The following is a 15,984-nucleotide window of genomic DNA, read 5'->3' as shown; positions in this document are numbered from 1 at the left end:
TGAGAACAGACACTTGCTCTACAAGGTGCAGGTGAAAGGAATCAATGAGCTTTCCATTGCCTCAGCTGTGGGCCAGTGTCAGATTGATTGCTTTCAATTGAAACAAATTTGCATCCCTTCAATTAAAAAGAAAAGTGACAAAGCAGATAAATAGTAACTTCATTCACCAGTCCTAACCTTAGTTGTCACCTCATCTGGAAATGGCACACACTCAAGTCAAAGTGCTAAGTTTACTTTCTCGGATTCCTGTAGTGTAGGATAAATGAATGTCAAAAAGGAAAGTGCAAGTCCTGTAGAAACTAATGTCAGACCAGAAGACTTTGTCATGATATGGTACAGGTTTGATTTCTTGTGTGTTTTCTTTTGATAAACCAGATGCCAATGTCTAGTAGCATTCTAGACGTTTATGGTGGTGACCAAGGGATGACTGCAAACAACATTGGACTCACTGGCAATTCCTGCTCTCCCAACCATTCAGTGAAAAGGGAAATAACAGGTGCACACTCTGGAAGTAAGTGATTTATTGTTCAGTGGTGTACATGCTGCTAAGAATTTGGAGTGATCTTTAATGTGTGTGATTGTTTTTGCACTAATTCTTGAATGTCATTGCAAATGTAAATCTCAAAAATTGTAAATTTTGAGAATAGCCATTTACAAGTCATAGCAACTTAATGGGGTTAAAATCAAGATGTAGTCTTTTGGATACACTTTTATTCCTAGTATTTTCAATTAGAAGAGATGAGCTCTTGATGCCTGGCTCGTGTGTCCTAACAACAACAACAAGTTGCACTTATATTGCACCCTCCACACAGGAAAGCGTCTCAGAGCCTTCCAGTGTTGTTTTTCAGAAAAATTCTATTTACGATTGCACTATTGCACCTGAAAATCTAAAACAATCTTTTACAGATTCTGTAAGCAATGTCTAGTAACAGAAACCTCAAAATACCCAGACCAAATCCATTACTGCAGCTGTAGTCCAATATCAAGTTGATTGCTTGCAAATGAAGTAAATTTGCATCACTTAAGTAAAAAGCAAGTTGACAACTTCAACACTGGCTCAGTTTTTCTCACCTTGGTTGTGGGTTTAAGCTCCACTTTGGGACTTTGACCTCACAGTCTAAAATAGCATTTCAGTCAAGTGCAGTGCTACTTTAATGGAGGTGCTGTCCTTCAGATGAAATCCTGTCTGCCTGATCAAGAGGATGTTTAGGATCCTTTGACGCTGTTTGTGAAGAGGAAGAGTTTCTCTTGGTGTCCTGGTCAACAATCAACCTGATTATTTTTTAAAAAAGTCATTCACTTCATGGCTATTTGTGAGACATTGAAGTGCACATATTGGCTGCCATGTTTGCCTACAACATAGAGTCACTACACTTTCCAGAAAAACTCTGTTTTGAGATATCTATGATATCTATGTCACATGCAAGGATTGTTCTATATTATTATTTCTGCTTTTACCAGTGAGCATCTCATTTGTTTTCTGTTTTATCTTAGGGTGGTAGTAAATCTGTAGCCACATTTAGACTGTGCCAGTAAAGGATGTTTTTAATTTGTGAGGAGGAATCTTCATGCATGAAGTAAAGATGACCTTAAAGAACGAACCATCCATAATCTTAAGCCTTCAGGGCAAGTGTCTTCTGTATGGAATGTCTGAATAAATCTCTTTTTCAAAGTCAAGCTGACTATGGATGCATTTTTAATTGGTTTAACTTGCCTCTATTAAATAATTCACCATCAAATAGTAGAAGTCTGTGAATAACCATTGACAAGATATAGTAGGTGGCTCACTGTTGTATCTGATTGTGTATACTGTGACGTTACCAAAACTGGCCCTAGAATATAACGCGTTTCAAGCACTGTTCGAACCATCCTAGCCGCCATTCTTGATGAGATACAATAGAACCCCTTTAATAACATGGACTTCAGCACAGTACAATTGGGGTGTGAACCCTAACATTTATTTGCCAAAAAAAATCCATTGTGCATGCAGGAAGCCGACTGGCTTTTCTATATTTAAAGAGAAAGACTGACTTTCAGATGCTCAGGTTGATGCTGACAATACTTCCTGATGACCTGGAAGACTGTTTTTCAGCGCGTAAAGAGCCAGTCCTGGTTTGAAGAAGACTGCCCGCTGTACGCATACAAAGATTGTAGAAGGAACACCTGGCAATTGAGTCCTTTGACAACACGGGTTGGGATTTTTATGGACACTAACTATTCTTATATTTACAACAACCAACTTACATTTGTATAGAGCCTTTCACGTCAGGAGGACGTCCCATACTGCATTAGATGTGTCCAGAAAGAATCTAGGGAACTCTGTACTGTGCTTGTTATTTGAAAAAATAATCCTTGGGTTTGATATTGTGCCTATAATGTTGATGCCCCAAAGCACTTCCCCAGGTAATTGCTGTCTAGTGTAGTGACTGTGTGTCTGTAGGCAAACACAGCAGCTAATTTGTGCATAGCAATATCCCACAAGGAGCCATTAAGTAACTAACCACTTTATCTGGAGCATTGTTGCCCAGGATAGCAGGAAAATAAATTCCCTTTTTTTGAATACTATCCTGGAAGCTTTAATGTCCATCTGATGGGACGTCAGTTTAATAAATCATTTGAAGGTGGCTTCCTACAACAATGTAGCAATCCACCCCCCCCCCCCCCCCCACCCCGTACTGCTCTGGAGTGTCGGCCTACACAATAAACTCAAAATCCCAATCTGAAGTTTGAACCCAAAACTTCTGGCTTGGAGGCAAGACTGTTAGCAACTGAGGCAGACTGAAATGTCCATTTTTTTTCTTTGAGAGCATAACTAGATTCACAATCAATTCTGACCAACTATCCCCCTGAACAAGGTTGCCATCTATCCTTCTGAAGTCCCTAAAAAGAATGCAATACTTTCTAAACTTTCCGAGTCCTCCCATGTGCGTTTGTTTCAAAAGTTGGCCTCGATGCAGTAGAATGCTTAGGATTTTTTTTGAGCAGAAAGTTAATGTCTTGTATTCATTCCCCTTAACTTTACAGATTCAACCTCACCAGGAATGGTTTGGAGTTGCATCTCCTGGCTTTACGCCCACTTTCAGCGACCTAAGAATGGGGCCTTCTGTCTTTATGTTTTAATTAATATCATGCTTTAATGAAGCCTAATGAATTTAGGAGTCTGTACATTCCTCGCTGCGATGTGAACATTAACGGAACAGCGGCCATTGAGATTGTAGCTTTTTAAGAACACTGACTTATTGTGACAATTTACAATTGCTCACTCGAGACTAACGTTTGCTGGTTAACAGGATTAAGAACGGCTCCTGTGGATATGACTCCACTACCAGCTAGCGCTGAACAGAACAGGGTTTCTTAAACTAATTTCTTTATGAAATGTTCTAGCTGCAACATTATTAAATCAGAAAGGAGAGGAATGTACGACTTTTTTTCTGTTTAGAAATGTCCAGACGTTTCTCTCAGCAAGGAAACTGCTATTTAAGGCCATCAAATCAGCGGAGATGAGGTCTAAGACTACCTACTGGCTGAACCCATGCGCTTTTTCATTAAGTGCTTTTGCAACAGTGGAACTTCTGGTTGTCTAATGTAAGCACGTTTTCATTGATTGTTTCTACAGATGTGGAATCACGTGCACTTGTTAAAGAGAGACAAAAGAAAGATAATCACAACTTAAGTAAGTCATGGGTCTTAAAGCTTTTACTTTTTCTCTCGGGGGCACAATACAATTTATATCAATACAGTAGTCATCAAGTCAGGAGGGCATCACGAAGTGCTTCACACAGTTGGCTGAGCACTCGATGGGGTGGGGGCAGGTTAAGCTAGATAGGGTGGGGGAAGATGACCAAGAGCACAGTCAGAGGGACATTTTGAGGTTAAACACTCTGAGATGTCTCCTGCATGAAGGGAATAATATAAATTCAAGTTATTGTTTCTGAATGTTCCACAATTAAAGCCAATTCATACAATGTTTTTTTTAAATCTTCAACAGTTGAACGAAGAAGAAGATTCAACATCAATTATCGTATCAAAGAGCTGGGGACCCTGATTCCAAAATCAAATGACCCGTAAGTATAGATCCACATTAATATATTTATAACAAACCTTGTGCCCTCTCAGGTTGTCTCAATGTCTCAAAGTGCTTCATAAGATTTTACTGTGTGAAGTGCAGTGACTATTTTGTAGGCGAATGCGTAACCAATTTGCGCAAAGCATTATCCCACAAATAGCCATGAAGTGAATGCCCAATTTTTAAAAAAATTTTTAAAGATGTTTGCTGGCCAAGACACCAGGAGAAACTCCCTTCTTTTGAGTAGTGTTGGTGTACACTCAATGAGACAAAGGGCCACATTTGGTGCCATAAATTTATATGATTCTAGTGCCATGTCCACTTTAACAGAACCTTATCTGAAGAACAGCACTTCCAACAATGCAGCAATCTTCCAGCATTTAATTGGAGTGTCAACTTAGACTATGAGCTCAAATTCCCAATGTGGGGCTTGAGCCCACAAACCTTCTGACTTGGAGGGGAGAGTGCTGCCTACTACTGAGCCAGGCTGACATCTATATTTATGAGAATCCTGCCTCTGCTCTTTATTAGTGATCTGCAGGGAGCTGTGCTGATTGTGTCGTGAAATCGGTCATCTATTAAAAAGCCAATTTGTAGCCCTAAGAACACTTTTCTCTTAATCTACGTATACTGTTGCACAGTCATTTCTATTGCATGTGAATTACATTATAACTAAGTGATGAACAATGGTTAAAATTAAAGATCTCAACGTGTATAAAACAAATTGTCATTTTGACATTAGGTTTTGGTTTTCTTGCCAGAACCTCAAACTTATTATTTATAGATTTTTCCAAAAACCCTCTTATTAATACATTTGCTGTGTAAGAACCTGCATTAATACAGTATAGATTGTTGTGCATTAGTGCAGTGGAACTCTATAATAAAGCTTGTGGTTGTTATGTGGACCTGCTCCATCGCTGCCTGCAAATACAATATAATCCTTGCATTTGATATCGTGCCTTATCACATCTTCGAGACGTCTCAAAGCACTTCACAAAGTGAATTGACTGTATATTTGTGGGTGAAATGTCCATGTCATCAGATCATTGCAAGTGCCTAGAATGCAATAAGTGTTATTGGCAGTGATCCAAAATCTGTTATTTTGACTTCCTTCGTGTATAAATAAATGGCTGACTTCTGGGTAAATAGGTCACCCCCAATGTAATTTCCTGTGCGAAGGTTAACTCTTTTGGATTCCCGTTTACTGTCTGGTGTTTGGCCCTTTGTACCCTTGTTTGAAAAGAACGAGGAAGGGCTGACCTGGTGATCTTGCCTTGTAATAAAGCTGTTTGGGATTTCAAGTACCTCATTATGACAGAGTTCCATTAATCTTAATATTTAGCAATTAATTGATGTAGTTTCCTTACTTCTAGGCCATTGTTGACAGGACTGTGGAGTGTAGATCTAGGCTTTGGCTGGGGCTGAAGAGTTCTGGTAGCCTTTAATGCTAATAAAGAATTGGGACCTTTCAATAAGATGCTTTATATAAAAAAAAAACTTTCAAAGTTCTTGAGCAGGCTACTGCTGAAGACACCATATCTAATGGATGTCCTCCTGATGTGAAAGGCGCTTTCCAAATGTTGTTCTAATGGGAAGGACAAGTTTACAGGGCTACGGGGAGAGTGGGGGAGTGGGATTGAATTGGATAGCTTTTTTCAAGCGCCGGCACAGACACGATGGGCCGAATGGCCTCCTTTTGTGCTGTATAATTCTATGATTCTATGTTCTGAGAGAGCACGAACCAATGTAATACTAAAACCTCCTTCTCAATGTTCTCTCTGTGGTAGGGTTCCTGAATGCTTTGAGACATCTTCCCAATGTGAAAGGTATACGTCAATGTAAATTGTATTGTATAATTGTATTGAAACAACTTCCCTGTTTCCCACTGAATTGCACAGTGTTTTTCTAATGCATTAAAAACGGGGCTTAAAATCATGTTCTAATCGGTAGTATTCCTTACATGCTGGTACTGTGCTTAAGTAACTGTTAAAGGAATTCAGCATTGCTATATTCATGTCTCAAAATGTATTAATTTAATGAACTTTTTTATCTTTGCTGAGGCAGACTACTAAAAGATGACCTTTTACTCTGCAGTGACATGCGCTGGAACAAAGGTACGATTCTGAAAGCCTCTGTAGAGTACATCAAGTGGTTGCAGAAAGAACAGCATCGTGTCAGAGAACTAGAAAACCGGCAAAAAAAGCTGGAGCAGGCTAATAGGAGACTGGTGCTGCGAATTCAGGTTAGTACGGAGTCCAGCAATGTTTGAGGGGGAGGTCGGAGAAGTGTGAAAGAAGACATTATCTGTTTGTGGGACTTCTCTGTGTGCAAATTGGATGCTGCATTCACCTGCAGTTATGACTCTTCACAGTAAATCCTATCAAACACTGAGGTGTCCTCCTGACATGAAAGGCCCTATATGAAATGTAAGAAGTATTATTATTTAACGCTAAAATTAATTATTTTTATTTAAAAAATAAAAATGATATCTGTAATCAGCTTAATAAGTGGGGGCGCTTTGAATTTTTATCTTACAGAGCAAATGTTGGTTGAATTGATCCTTGTGACCAGGTATAGAATGGGGAATGTTTTGTGACATTGCAAATGCCAATTGTAGGAACATTCATCGCCTATTGAATTTTAATCTTTAGGCACATTTTTTCCCCTCCACATCTAAATCATCTATATATGTATAGGCAGCATACATAAGTGGAACTCTGTTTGGTTTGGATACTTAAGCGCACTGGGTTTCTGCTTGTGAGAGAGCCCCAGCTGACCGACAAAAAAGAACAGTCACTACACTTTACAGTAAATCCTGTGAAGCATATTGCGACATCCTCCTGACATAAAAGGCACTACATCAGATGCTAAATACAATTCAGATAATAAATACAATTCTTCTTATTAATGTGAACTGTATTTATTATTCATTAGAGTATTTCATAATAAATGAAATTCGCATTGACCTCTTTCATGTGTCACCTAAGGTTTATGGCACAGGTTGACTTTCTGCTCTTGAACCGTAGGAATTGGAAATGCAGGCACGTGCTCATGGGCTGCCCACCATGACACCGGGTCTCAGCACAGCCGAACTGGCCATGCACCTTATCAAACACGAGTCGTACAGGGAGGAGAGCAGCCCCGACTTCCTGCAGCAGACCACCCTGCCCCAGATGTTGAGCGACTTGAGTGAGGGATCCTCCAGCTTCTCGGACCCTCTGTCTCACTTCACAGACTTGTCCTTCAGCGCAGCTTTGAAGCCGGAGCAGAGACTGGACGACCTTCTGATGGATGACACGCTCTCCCCACTGGGTGTTGACCCCTTGCTGAGTGCGCAATCACCCAACGCGTCCAAAGGTGGCAGCAGCAGGAGAAGCAGCTTCAGCACAGACGATGATGATCTATAAATAATATTTCCCCCACGACCTGCCCCATCGATGACGCGAGAGACAGGCCATCGCTAGACTTCTCCAGAATGACTGAATGATTTAAATGCCTTGAGTCGACCGCTAAATGGTTAAGTGCGGAGACCTTGTGGGGTGCTTGTACGTCAGTCATGCTGTCAAATGCAAATTCAGATGGAAGGTCAGAATTCCCTCCACGTGCTTGTTTATTTGCTGTTTCAAACTGGTCGCTGGCCGCATCCAGGCCGACCAGGAGAAATGAGAAGCAGAGCTCCAAAGCAGGCTGGTTCTGAACAAAGATGGCAACCTGTACATTGTCAGAGAAACATAAAATAAGGTGTGCGCTCGCAGCTGATGTGGAATTTTCAAGCCGCTGAAGCACCCCTTTACCGCACGAGTATAAACAAGGTAGCAATTGATCTGTGGGTACACACGTAGGCTGAAAAATGAGGCAGCTCACGCATCAATTTTCATTTCAGTAAAAGAAAATCAAGTGTTTTTTTAAAACAAAATGGAAATCATTGCAGAAATTGGATTGGGTGAAGTATCTATTATAAGGAGATAGGCAAATGTACATTAAAGTCCTTTTTTTTGGTGTAGCTATTACTCTGGGACACGTGTAGCTATTAATGTATTACCACAGGTTTCTTCCTGACATCAGGTAGTTTGATACAGAATTCAGGTGGGCAGGAAACATTTCACATCTGTCAAATACAAAGAACATGCCCATTTATGTATATGCTTGAAATCTGAGTAAGGGCTTATTGTAACTTTCTTTGGCTAAAGGGAGGGAATATGATTCTGTAAATATACCCACACACCTATGTTTAAAAAAAATTCCCTTTTTAGTCGGGAGAGAGTGTGCGTTCACTGAGGAAGCAACTTTTGCAATTTTTTTTGCTGACTAGGCGTTTAACAAGATATTTGTATTTTTTCTATGTTCTACTGTTTAAAAATAAGCATTCAAGGAAAAGGGAGATGCTGGTTGTAAGTCACAGACTATTGCAAACTTGTATTTTTTTTAAAAAACTCAAATAACATTCCTGAATTTAATTGTTTTATGTTTTACTGCCCGATGGCAGTAAACAGAATGGCTTGCATCAAGGTCAGCATTGTAGTGTTTAATTGTAGCAATAATCATCAAAGATACATTAAGTGCAATGCATTGGTTTGGTTCTGTTGCAGGCAATCTGATCTGCACCTAAGAATTTGCCGAACTGGGTGCCACTGAAAGAGTTGGTCCAAATAATAATAATAATCTGTGTATTTGATATAGCACTGTATCATGGTGTTAAGATGACTCAAAGTGCTCCACAGGATATACTGTAAAGTGAATTGACTGTATACCTAACATGTGGGTGAAACGCAGCAGCCAACTGCGTACAGCAATGTCCCACAAACAATCATAGATTGAGTGTCCAAATTTTGGGGGGCAATTATTACCCCCCTATGTCACAAATGACATAGTTTCTCTATTGCTCTTGGCAGACTCGAGGGGAATATTTGTTTTTCCGAGTGCAGGCGGCAAATCGTGAGCAGTGGTACAATTCAGAGTGTATCAGACCTACCAGTGGGCTCAGCGAGGCTGTGTGCTTTTACTTGCTCTTGTCCAGGTTGGACTTGTTCACTGAGCAGATAATTGCTCAGAGATTGGATAATATGGGTCAGAGTTTGAACTGTTGCATTAAGTATGCAAACACTATAGAAAGTAATTTAATGTCTTCCTGTTCCAATTTAGAGACATGTATTTTAATATGAAAAGGAAGCCGCACAATAACACAATTCAGCAAGAACCGTTAGTGAAGTTAGGTACGGGACAAAGAGCACTAGTGCTCCATGTGTAATTTTATGCAAATTTGCCCACAAAACACAGTCACTACATTTTACAGTATAACCATTGAAGACCTTTGGGGCATCCTCCTGATGTGAATGGCATTATATCACATGTATGGATTATTATATACAGCAAGCAATGCAACAGTGTCCTGCATGGAGATTTTGGAGCCCATCTACCTCAACCTTAAAAACCAGCAAGAGGCAAGATAATATTACAATTGAATAGATTTGCACCTGAACAGCATTTCATCCTGTGTTTTCCCACCAGACCCCTCAGCTTCACTAGTGTTTTAGGTGGGGGGTGCTCTTCTACATGTTACCGGAGAGCGAGATTGCATTGCTGCCTTCAAAGCACTGGCTGGTTGGGAGGCAGCAAACTGGTTCAGCCTCCCATCCTTCCAAGTCTACCGACACGGCTTCTTGTTTACGGCTATGCAAACCTTCATCTAAATGATGCGGTTTAAACTCCTGACGTTGAGCTTCAACCCCAACCTTCTGATTAATACAAGCTCCAAGCATTGTTGCGTTACCAAAGGAGAAACCTTTGGTTGTTTTTGGAGAATTAGCGACTTCACAGTCTTCCCAGAGCCAAGCAATGACAATCATTAAGCATTTTGATTACACATAATGCACCCTCAAGTTTTACAAACAAAAGCATTTGCTCAAACACATTGCCATTGTATAAAAATTACAACTTTTTGTATCAAAATAGCAACTTTATTTGTAAAATGTGTATAGATTTTTAATTCTGTTTTTGCTAAATGATTTTCACTACTGAAGTGTGTGGAAAATAATTTTCTTTTAAATCATCTATTTGTTTTGTTTATGTCAAAGAATGGATTTCATTGGAATATCAGAATAGTAAAATCCATAGAAGATAATCTTGAAGCACCCTTTGTTTTGTCTTACAATATTTAGCTTGGGCATTGTACACCAATCAAAGTCCTCAAACTGATACAAATGTTGTATAATAGATACCAAAGTATCTTGTTTTAGCAAAATTGCAAATTGGTTGTAGCAAACCTTCTCAATTTGAAGTTAATGTTGATCTTAACAAGCAATGCTCAAATGTCCTTACATTTCACCACAAAATATACAGTCAACTCACTTTACAGTATATTCTCTGAAGTGCTTTGAGACATCTAAGACATGATAAGGTGCTATACCAAGTTCAAGATTATTATTTATAGAGATTTACAGTGAATGGCAGAGGGAGGCCATTTGGCCCATTCAGTCCCACTGAATTATCCCAATTCCCCTTCAAATTTCACATACTTGTCTACTTTCCTCTTGAAACCTACAATGGACTCTGCTTCTACTGCCTTATTTGGCCGGGCATTCCAACAACTTTCTGAGGGAAATAGTTTCTCCTAAGCTCTCCTTGACCCCTCCCTCTCCCCCTCCCATGATGATGAGGGGGAAGGATAGGCTTTTCTCGCTATTGTGGAAAGTGACTTGTTTTTAAATCAGTCGCTTGCTCATTTACAATGTTCTTCCAAAGCTCCTTATGTACCATAAATGAATGATCCATCTCATATTCACTGCACTCATGGACATACCTGTGATTTAAGCTTGATAATTCCTGACAAAATAGTCATTTGCAAGTCAAAATAAGGGAATAAATAAATATTGCACCTTCCTGGTGAAATGTCTTGGAAAATATCTTGGAATTAAGGGCAATATATCAGCATAGATTGGAGAGTGGCTAACAGGAAGAAAACAGAGTGGGGATAAATGGGTCCTTCTCAGATTGGCAGGATGTGACTTGTGGAGTACCACAAGGATCAGTGCTTGGGCCTCAATTATTTACAGTCTGTATCAATGATTTAGATAAGGAAATAGAATTTGATATATCTAAATTCACAGAAGATACGAAGATAGGTGGGAGAGTAAGCTATGACGATATACACAAAGAATGCAAAGGGAAATAGACAGGTTAGGTGAGTGGGCAAGGTGGCAGATGGAGTACAACGTGGGCAAGTGTGAAGTTATCCACCTAGGTAGTAAAAATAGGAAAGCGTATTATTTTCTAGAGGGGAGAGACTTAGTAGTGTTAGTGTTCAGGGGGATTTAGTCACAAAAAGTTAGTATGCAGGTACAGCAAGTAACTACAAAAACAAGATTCCATTTATAGAGCGCCTTTCACGTCAGGAGGACGTCCCAAGGCGCTGTACAGTTGGGTCAGGACCCGAGCAGGGGGGAAATGGTGAGGGAAGGGGAGGGAGCGAGGAGGGGGTAAATGGTCAGGGTGAGGGAAGGGAAGAGAGGGAGCGAGGAGGGGGTAGAGAGTCGAGAGGGGAGCCGAAGGATCGGTCGAAGAGAAAGGTCTTGAGACCGGCCTTGAAGGAGGAAAGGGAGGAGGCAAGGCGAAGGCACTGGGGAATAGAGTTCCAGAGCCTGGGGGCTGAGAGGCTGAAGGCCCGGCCACCGATGGTAGGGCGGTTGGGGCGGGGGATGTGGAGCAGACCGGAGCCAGAGGAACGGAGGGTAGGGGCAGGTAGGTAGGGGGATAGTAGGTCAGAGAGGTAGGAGGGAGCAAGGCCGTGAATGGCCTTGTAGGTGAGGATGAGGATCTTGAATTCGATCCTCTGGGGGATGGGGAGCCAGTGGAGGCGAGCGAGGGTGGGAGTGATGTGTTCCCGAAGCCTGGTGCGGGACAGTACACGAGCTGCAGAGTTCTGAATGACCTGCAGCTTGTGGAGGGAGGTGCCGGGAAGGCCGGCGAGGAGAGAGTTCCCATAGTCCAGCCTTGAGGTGATAAAGGCGTGGACCAGGGTTTCAGCAGCGTGAGCGGTGAGGTAATGGCCTAGTCTGGCGATATTCCGGAGGTGATTGGAAGGCGGTGCCAGTTGTGGCGCGGATATGAGGGAGAAAGAACAGCTCAGGGTCGAACAGAACCCCGAGGTTCCTGACTGGCTTTGAGAGGTGGAGAGTGCAGCACCTTAAATAATAATAATAATCCTAGCATTTGACATTATGCCTAGTCACATCAGTGAGAAGTCTCAAAGAGCTTCACAGGATATAATGTTAAATGGATTAACTGTATTTTTTGTGGGTGAAATGTGGCAGCCAGTTGCACACAGCAATGTCGTGCAAACAGCCATGGAGTGATTGACGAATTTTAGTTTGGGGAATTGTTGGCCAGGACAGTGGGAGAAACTCCCTTCTCTTTTCGAATAGTAAAGTAGGATCTTTAAAATCAACAACAATAACAAAATTACATTTACAGAGTGCCTTTCACATCGGGAGGACATCTCAAAGCCCTGAACAGTCAGGTGTCGGGGCCTGAGCATGGGGGAAGGGTGGCATTGGGGTGAGGGAAGGCAGAGAGGTGGGAGGGTGACCAAAGGAACGGTCGAAGAGAAGGGTCTTGAGACCGGCCTTGAAGGAGGCAAGGGAGGAAGCGAGGCGAAGGGTCTGTGGGATGGAGTTCCAGAGTGTGGGGGCAAAGAGGCTGATACACAAGCTGCGGAGTTTTGGATGATCTGCAGCTTGTGAAGGGAAGAGTTGGGAAGGCCAATGAGGAGGGAGTTCCCGTAATCGAGCCTTGATGTGATGAATGCGTGGGTGAGGGTTTCGGCAGCCTGAGGGGTGAGGCAGTGGCGGAGTCTGGTAATGTTGCAGAGGTGGTGGTAGTCAATGCCGGTCATGCCTTAACAGGCAGGTTGGACCTTGGTTTAACAACTCATCCGAAGGACGGTACCTATGACAATGCAAAACACCCCCAGCACTGCATTGGAGTATCAGCTTATACATTGTGATTCCAAGTCTCGACGTGGGTCTTGAACCCACAACAACAACAAGATTACATTTGTATAGCACCTTCTGACTCAGAGATAAGAGTGCTACCACTGTGCCAGGCTGACACACAAACCATTTTCCCCTGGAAGCGATCTGCCAATCAACTAACATATGCGTTTCTACTTACTGATAGGTAAACAGACATTTGGAGTAAGGAAACTTGCTTAAGGTTTTGCTCCGTCTGGGAATCAAACCCGGGTTCTCTTGCTTGCGAGGTGAACAAGCTAACTACCGCGCTTCAGAAATCCTACAATATCATGTATCACCCAATTCAACTGCTGAAAGATTGCAATTGTACTTAAGTTTGTCTGCTCACAGAGATCAATGGCAGGTTTGAGTGGCACTTATATATAACTAACCAGTATTTGTCACATAACCATGAAAATATGCAGAATGATTGAAAAGTAATTGAATCTGGCCCCATGAATTAATTTAATTGATGGTTTTGGTCAGTTGGTACAAAGAATTATTGATACGCTACATTTTTAAGATAGCATTGACATTGCTCCGAGTAGCCACGGCTCTCATTTCCTGCACGGCAGTAAATTGGCAGAAAAATTGGTGGCAGTTACGAAAGGTCATCATAACACAAGTTTGCTTCTTCATTAAATTTTCACGATGCTTCAACCCATGACAGTTTGCAGAATCACCCAGTGTTCTTTCTCGCAGGTTCATCCGCAAAACACAGTCACTCCACTTTACAGTATATCCTGTGAAGTGCTTTGAGATGTTCCCCCCCAGCCCCACGAAAGGTAGTAATACCAAAGGTAGCAAGGCTTATCGTTATTATTATAGATCCTTCAAATAATATGTTAAAAAACAAGGTCCCGTCTGCCTGTTCAGGGGAACGTTAAAGATCTCATGGCACTTTTCAAAAAGAGGAGTTTCTCTTGGTGTTCTGGCCAACAATCCCCAACAAACAACATTGGTCACTCACGTCCTGGCTGTTTGTGGAACCTTGCAGTGCTCAAATTGGCAACTGCGTTCGCCCACAAAACATGCAGTCTCTCCACTTTACAGTATATCCTGGGAGGCACTTTGAGACATCTTCCTGACATAAAAGCCACTAAATCAAATGCATGGATTATTATTATTATTGGCAGGGAGATTTTCAAATTCTTTAAAAACTTTGTTACGATGTCAAGCTTTCAATGTGATAGCAGTTTGGAGTCAGCACATAGTGTCTAATTGCTGAGCACGGTACATCATTGCAGTATCAGCTTCTGACTTTATCACTGAAGTCCATTAATTGTCTGAACTTGCATCTCTTGTACATGGACTAATCCCTTAGCTATTAAGCTGTGGCCAGAACATTATGTAATTTGTTTTTATTTTTCTCCCCTGCAATTTAGAAATGTTGTAATAAGCTTTAATGAGATCAGGTTAATATGCCTTAAAACAGCTCTTCACAAACTTTACTTTCAGCCTCTCTGAGGCCCATCTTGCACTCACCAGTTCAGTAACTTGCAGGATCTTAAGCTCAGCACTACCTTTGCAAATGAGCTTTTGTTTAAATACCATTGCTCTGGTAGTCATACCCTCCTTCAGCTAATGTGGCCCAAATCCAAGCACTATTATTGGCTAAAGGCTCTACAACCCTTTGTTAAATCTCCAGGTCTTGGTCAATTAAGTAATTACTCCCTCACATTCAATTATTATACCACGTTGGGCCTTTCATTGAGCCAGGTGTGCAGAATTGGAGCAACAGAAATCTCCGCATCTAATGCTTTAATCTGGTCTGTCAGCCTGGTTCAGTTGGTAGTATTCTCGCCTCTTAGTCAGAAGGCTATGGATTCAAGCCCCACATTGCGACTTGGAATTCATATAGTTTAACACGACACTCTAATGCTGCTGGGAGAGATCTGCATTGGTGGTGGTGGCTGTCTTTTGGATGAGATGTTAAACCATGTCTACCTGTTCCAGTGGACATTAAAGATGCCATAGCAGTATTTGAAAAGAGAAGGAAGTTTCTCCCATTCTTCCTGGCAACAATCACTTCACGACTTCATAGGGCATTTATGTGCATGAATAGGCTGTGTATGCACTGTTGTGCGTGAATTGGCTGTTATGTTGGTTTGCAAATACACAGTCACTACAGTTTACAGAAATGCTGTGAAGCACTATACCACAATACCAGCTAAATGAAATGCAAAGCTTATTATTATTACTACCTGACTATTATTATTATCATCATTGACCTGCGGCTACTCAAAAGACACGTGAGCATGGTTCTTGCCTGTAATATTTTGCTTTCTTCCTGTGAGAGAGTAAGGTTTCCTGTCCCCTGGACAAGGGCAGTGTCAAGGGCAGAAACATTAGTGGCAAATATTCCAAGGAGATGCTGCACAAGTTATAACCTTTACTATGCTGTACCTTCCCAGGTATTAAAATTCACCCGCGATGTGAGTAAACTGTTCAATTTATACCAACTTATAAAGAGTGTAGTACGCATGACCCCTTTAAAAAACTAAAACATCAAAGACCTTTAAAAGTGTTCAGGCTCCATGGTGGGTACCAATATGATGTGTGTGAGTTTGGGATATATAGTTAACAGTGTTAACTTAACACACATCATTTCACTGCATGAACAGGAATCAACTGTGCAATGTAACGGCACAGAAACTTTAGAAACCCAAACCAAGTTGTATCTTTTCAAATCGAAACAATTCCAAGAAATGGGATAGAGCACCACAAACACAGTTCGTTTTAACGCAAATTCTGGTGACGTCTCGTGGCACCGAGCTGCATTACTTCTAGGATCAAACGCCATTCCAGGCAGTGCGTAGGCAGTACGATACTGTTAAAGAAAATCTGGTAACATTGCTGGACAAATGCAAGTATCTCTGAATCTCCTTTTGCTGATATTTAATACTTCTG

The 15,984-nt window shown here is 41.4% G+C and overlaps 1 protein-coding gene across 2 annotated transcripts in view; it reads left to right on the top strand.

Annotated features, from left to right (window-relative positions):
- The window catches only part of LOC103179351 (transcription factor EC), a 50,389-nt gene extending 42,717 nt beyond the window's left edge, over positions 1-7,672 (top strand). For both annotated transcript variants that reach the window (XM_042335792.1, XM_042335791.1), the window contains exons 4-8: positions 376-511; positions 3,617-3,673; positions 3,989-4,064; positions 6,131-6,308; positions 7,093-7,672. In XM_042335792.1, the coding sequence (XP_042191726.1) occupies positions 376-511; positions 3,617-3,673; positions 3,989-4,064; positions 6,131-6,308; positions 7,093-7,473 (828 nt within the window). In that variant the 3' untranslated portion in view covers positions 7,474-7,672. The remainder of the gene's footprint in view (positions 1-375; positions 512-3,616; positions 3,674-3,988; positions 4,065-6,130; positions 6,309-7,092) is intronic.
- The last annotated feature ends 8,312 nt before the right edge of the window (positions 7,673-15,984 follow it).

The sequence above is a fragment of the Callorhinchus milii genome, unplaced genomic scaffold (assembly GCF_018977255.1).
Source record: "Callorhinchus milii isolate IMCB2004 unplaced genomic scaffold, IMCB_Cmil_1.0 Scaffold5, whole genome shotgun sequence".
Taxonomy (NCBI): domain Eukaryota; kingdom Metazoa; phylum Chordata; class Chondrichthyes; order Chimaeriformes; family Callorhinchidae; genus Callorhinchus; species Callorhinchus milii.
The sequence above is the reverse complement of the archived record's forward strand: the minus strand, read 5'-3'. Positions and strand labels throughout refer to the sequence as shown.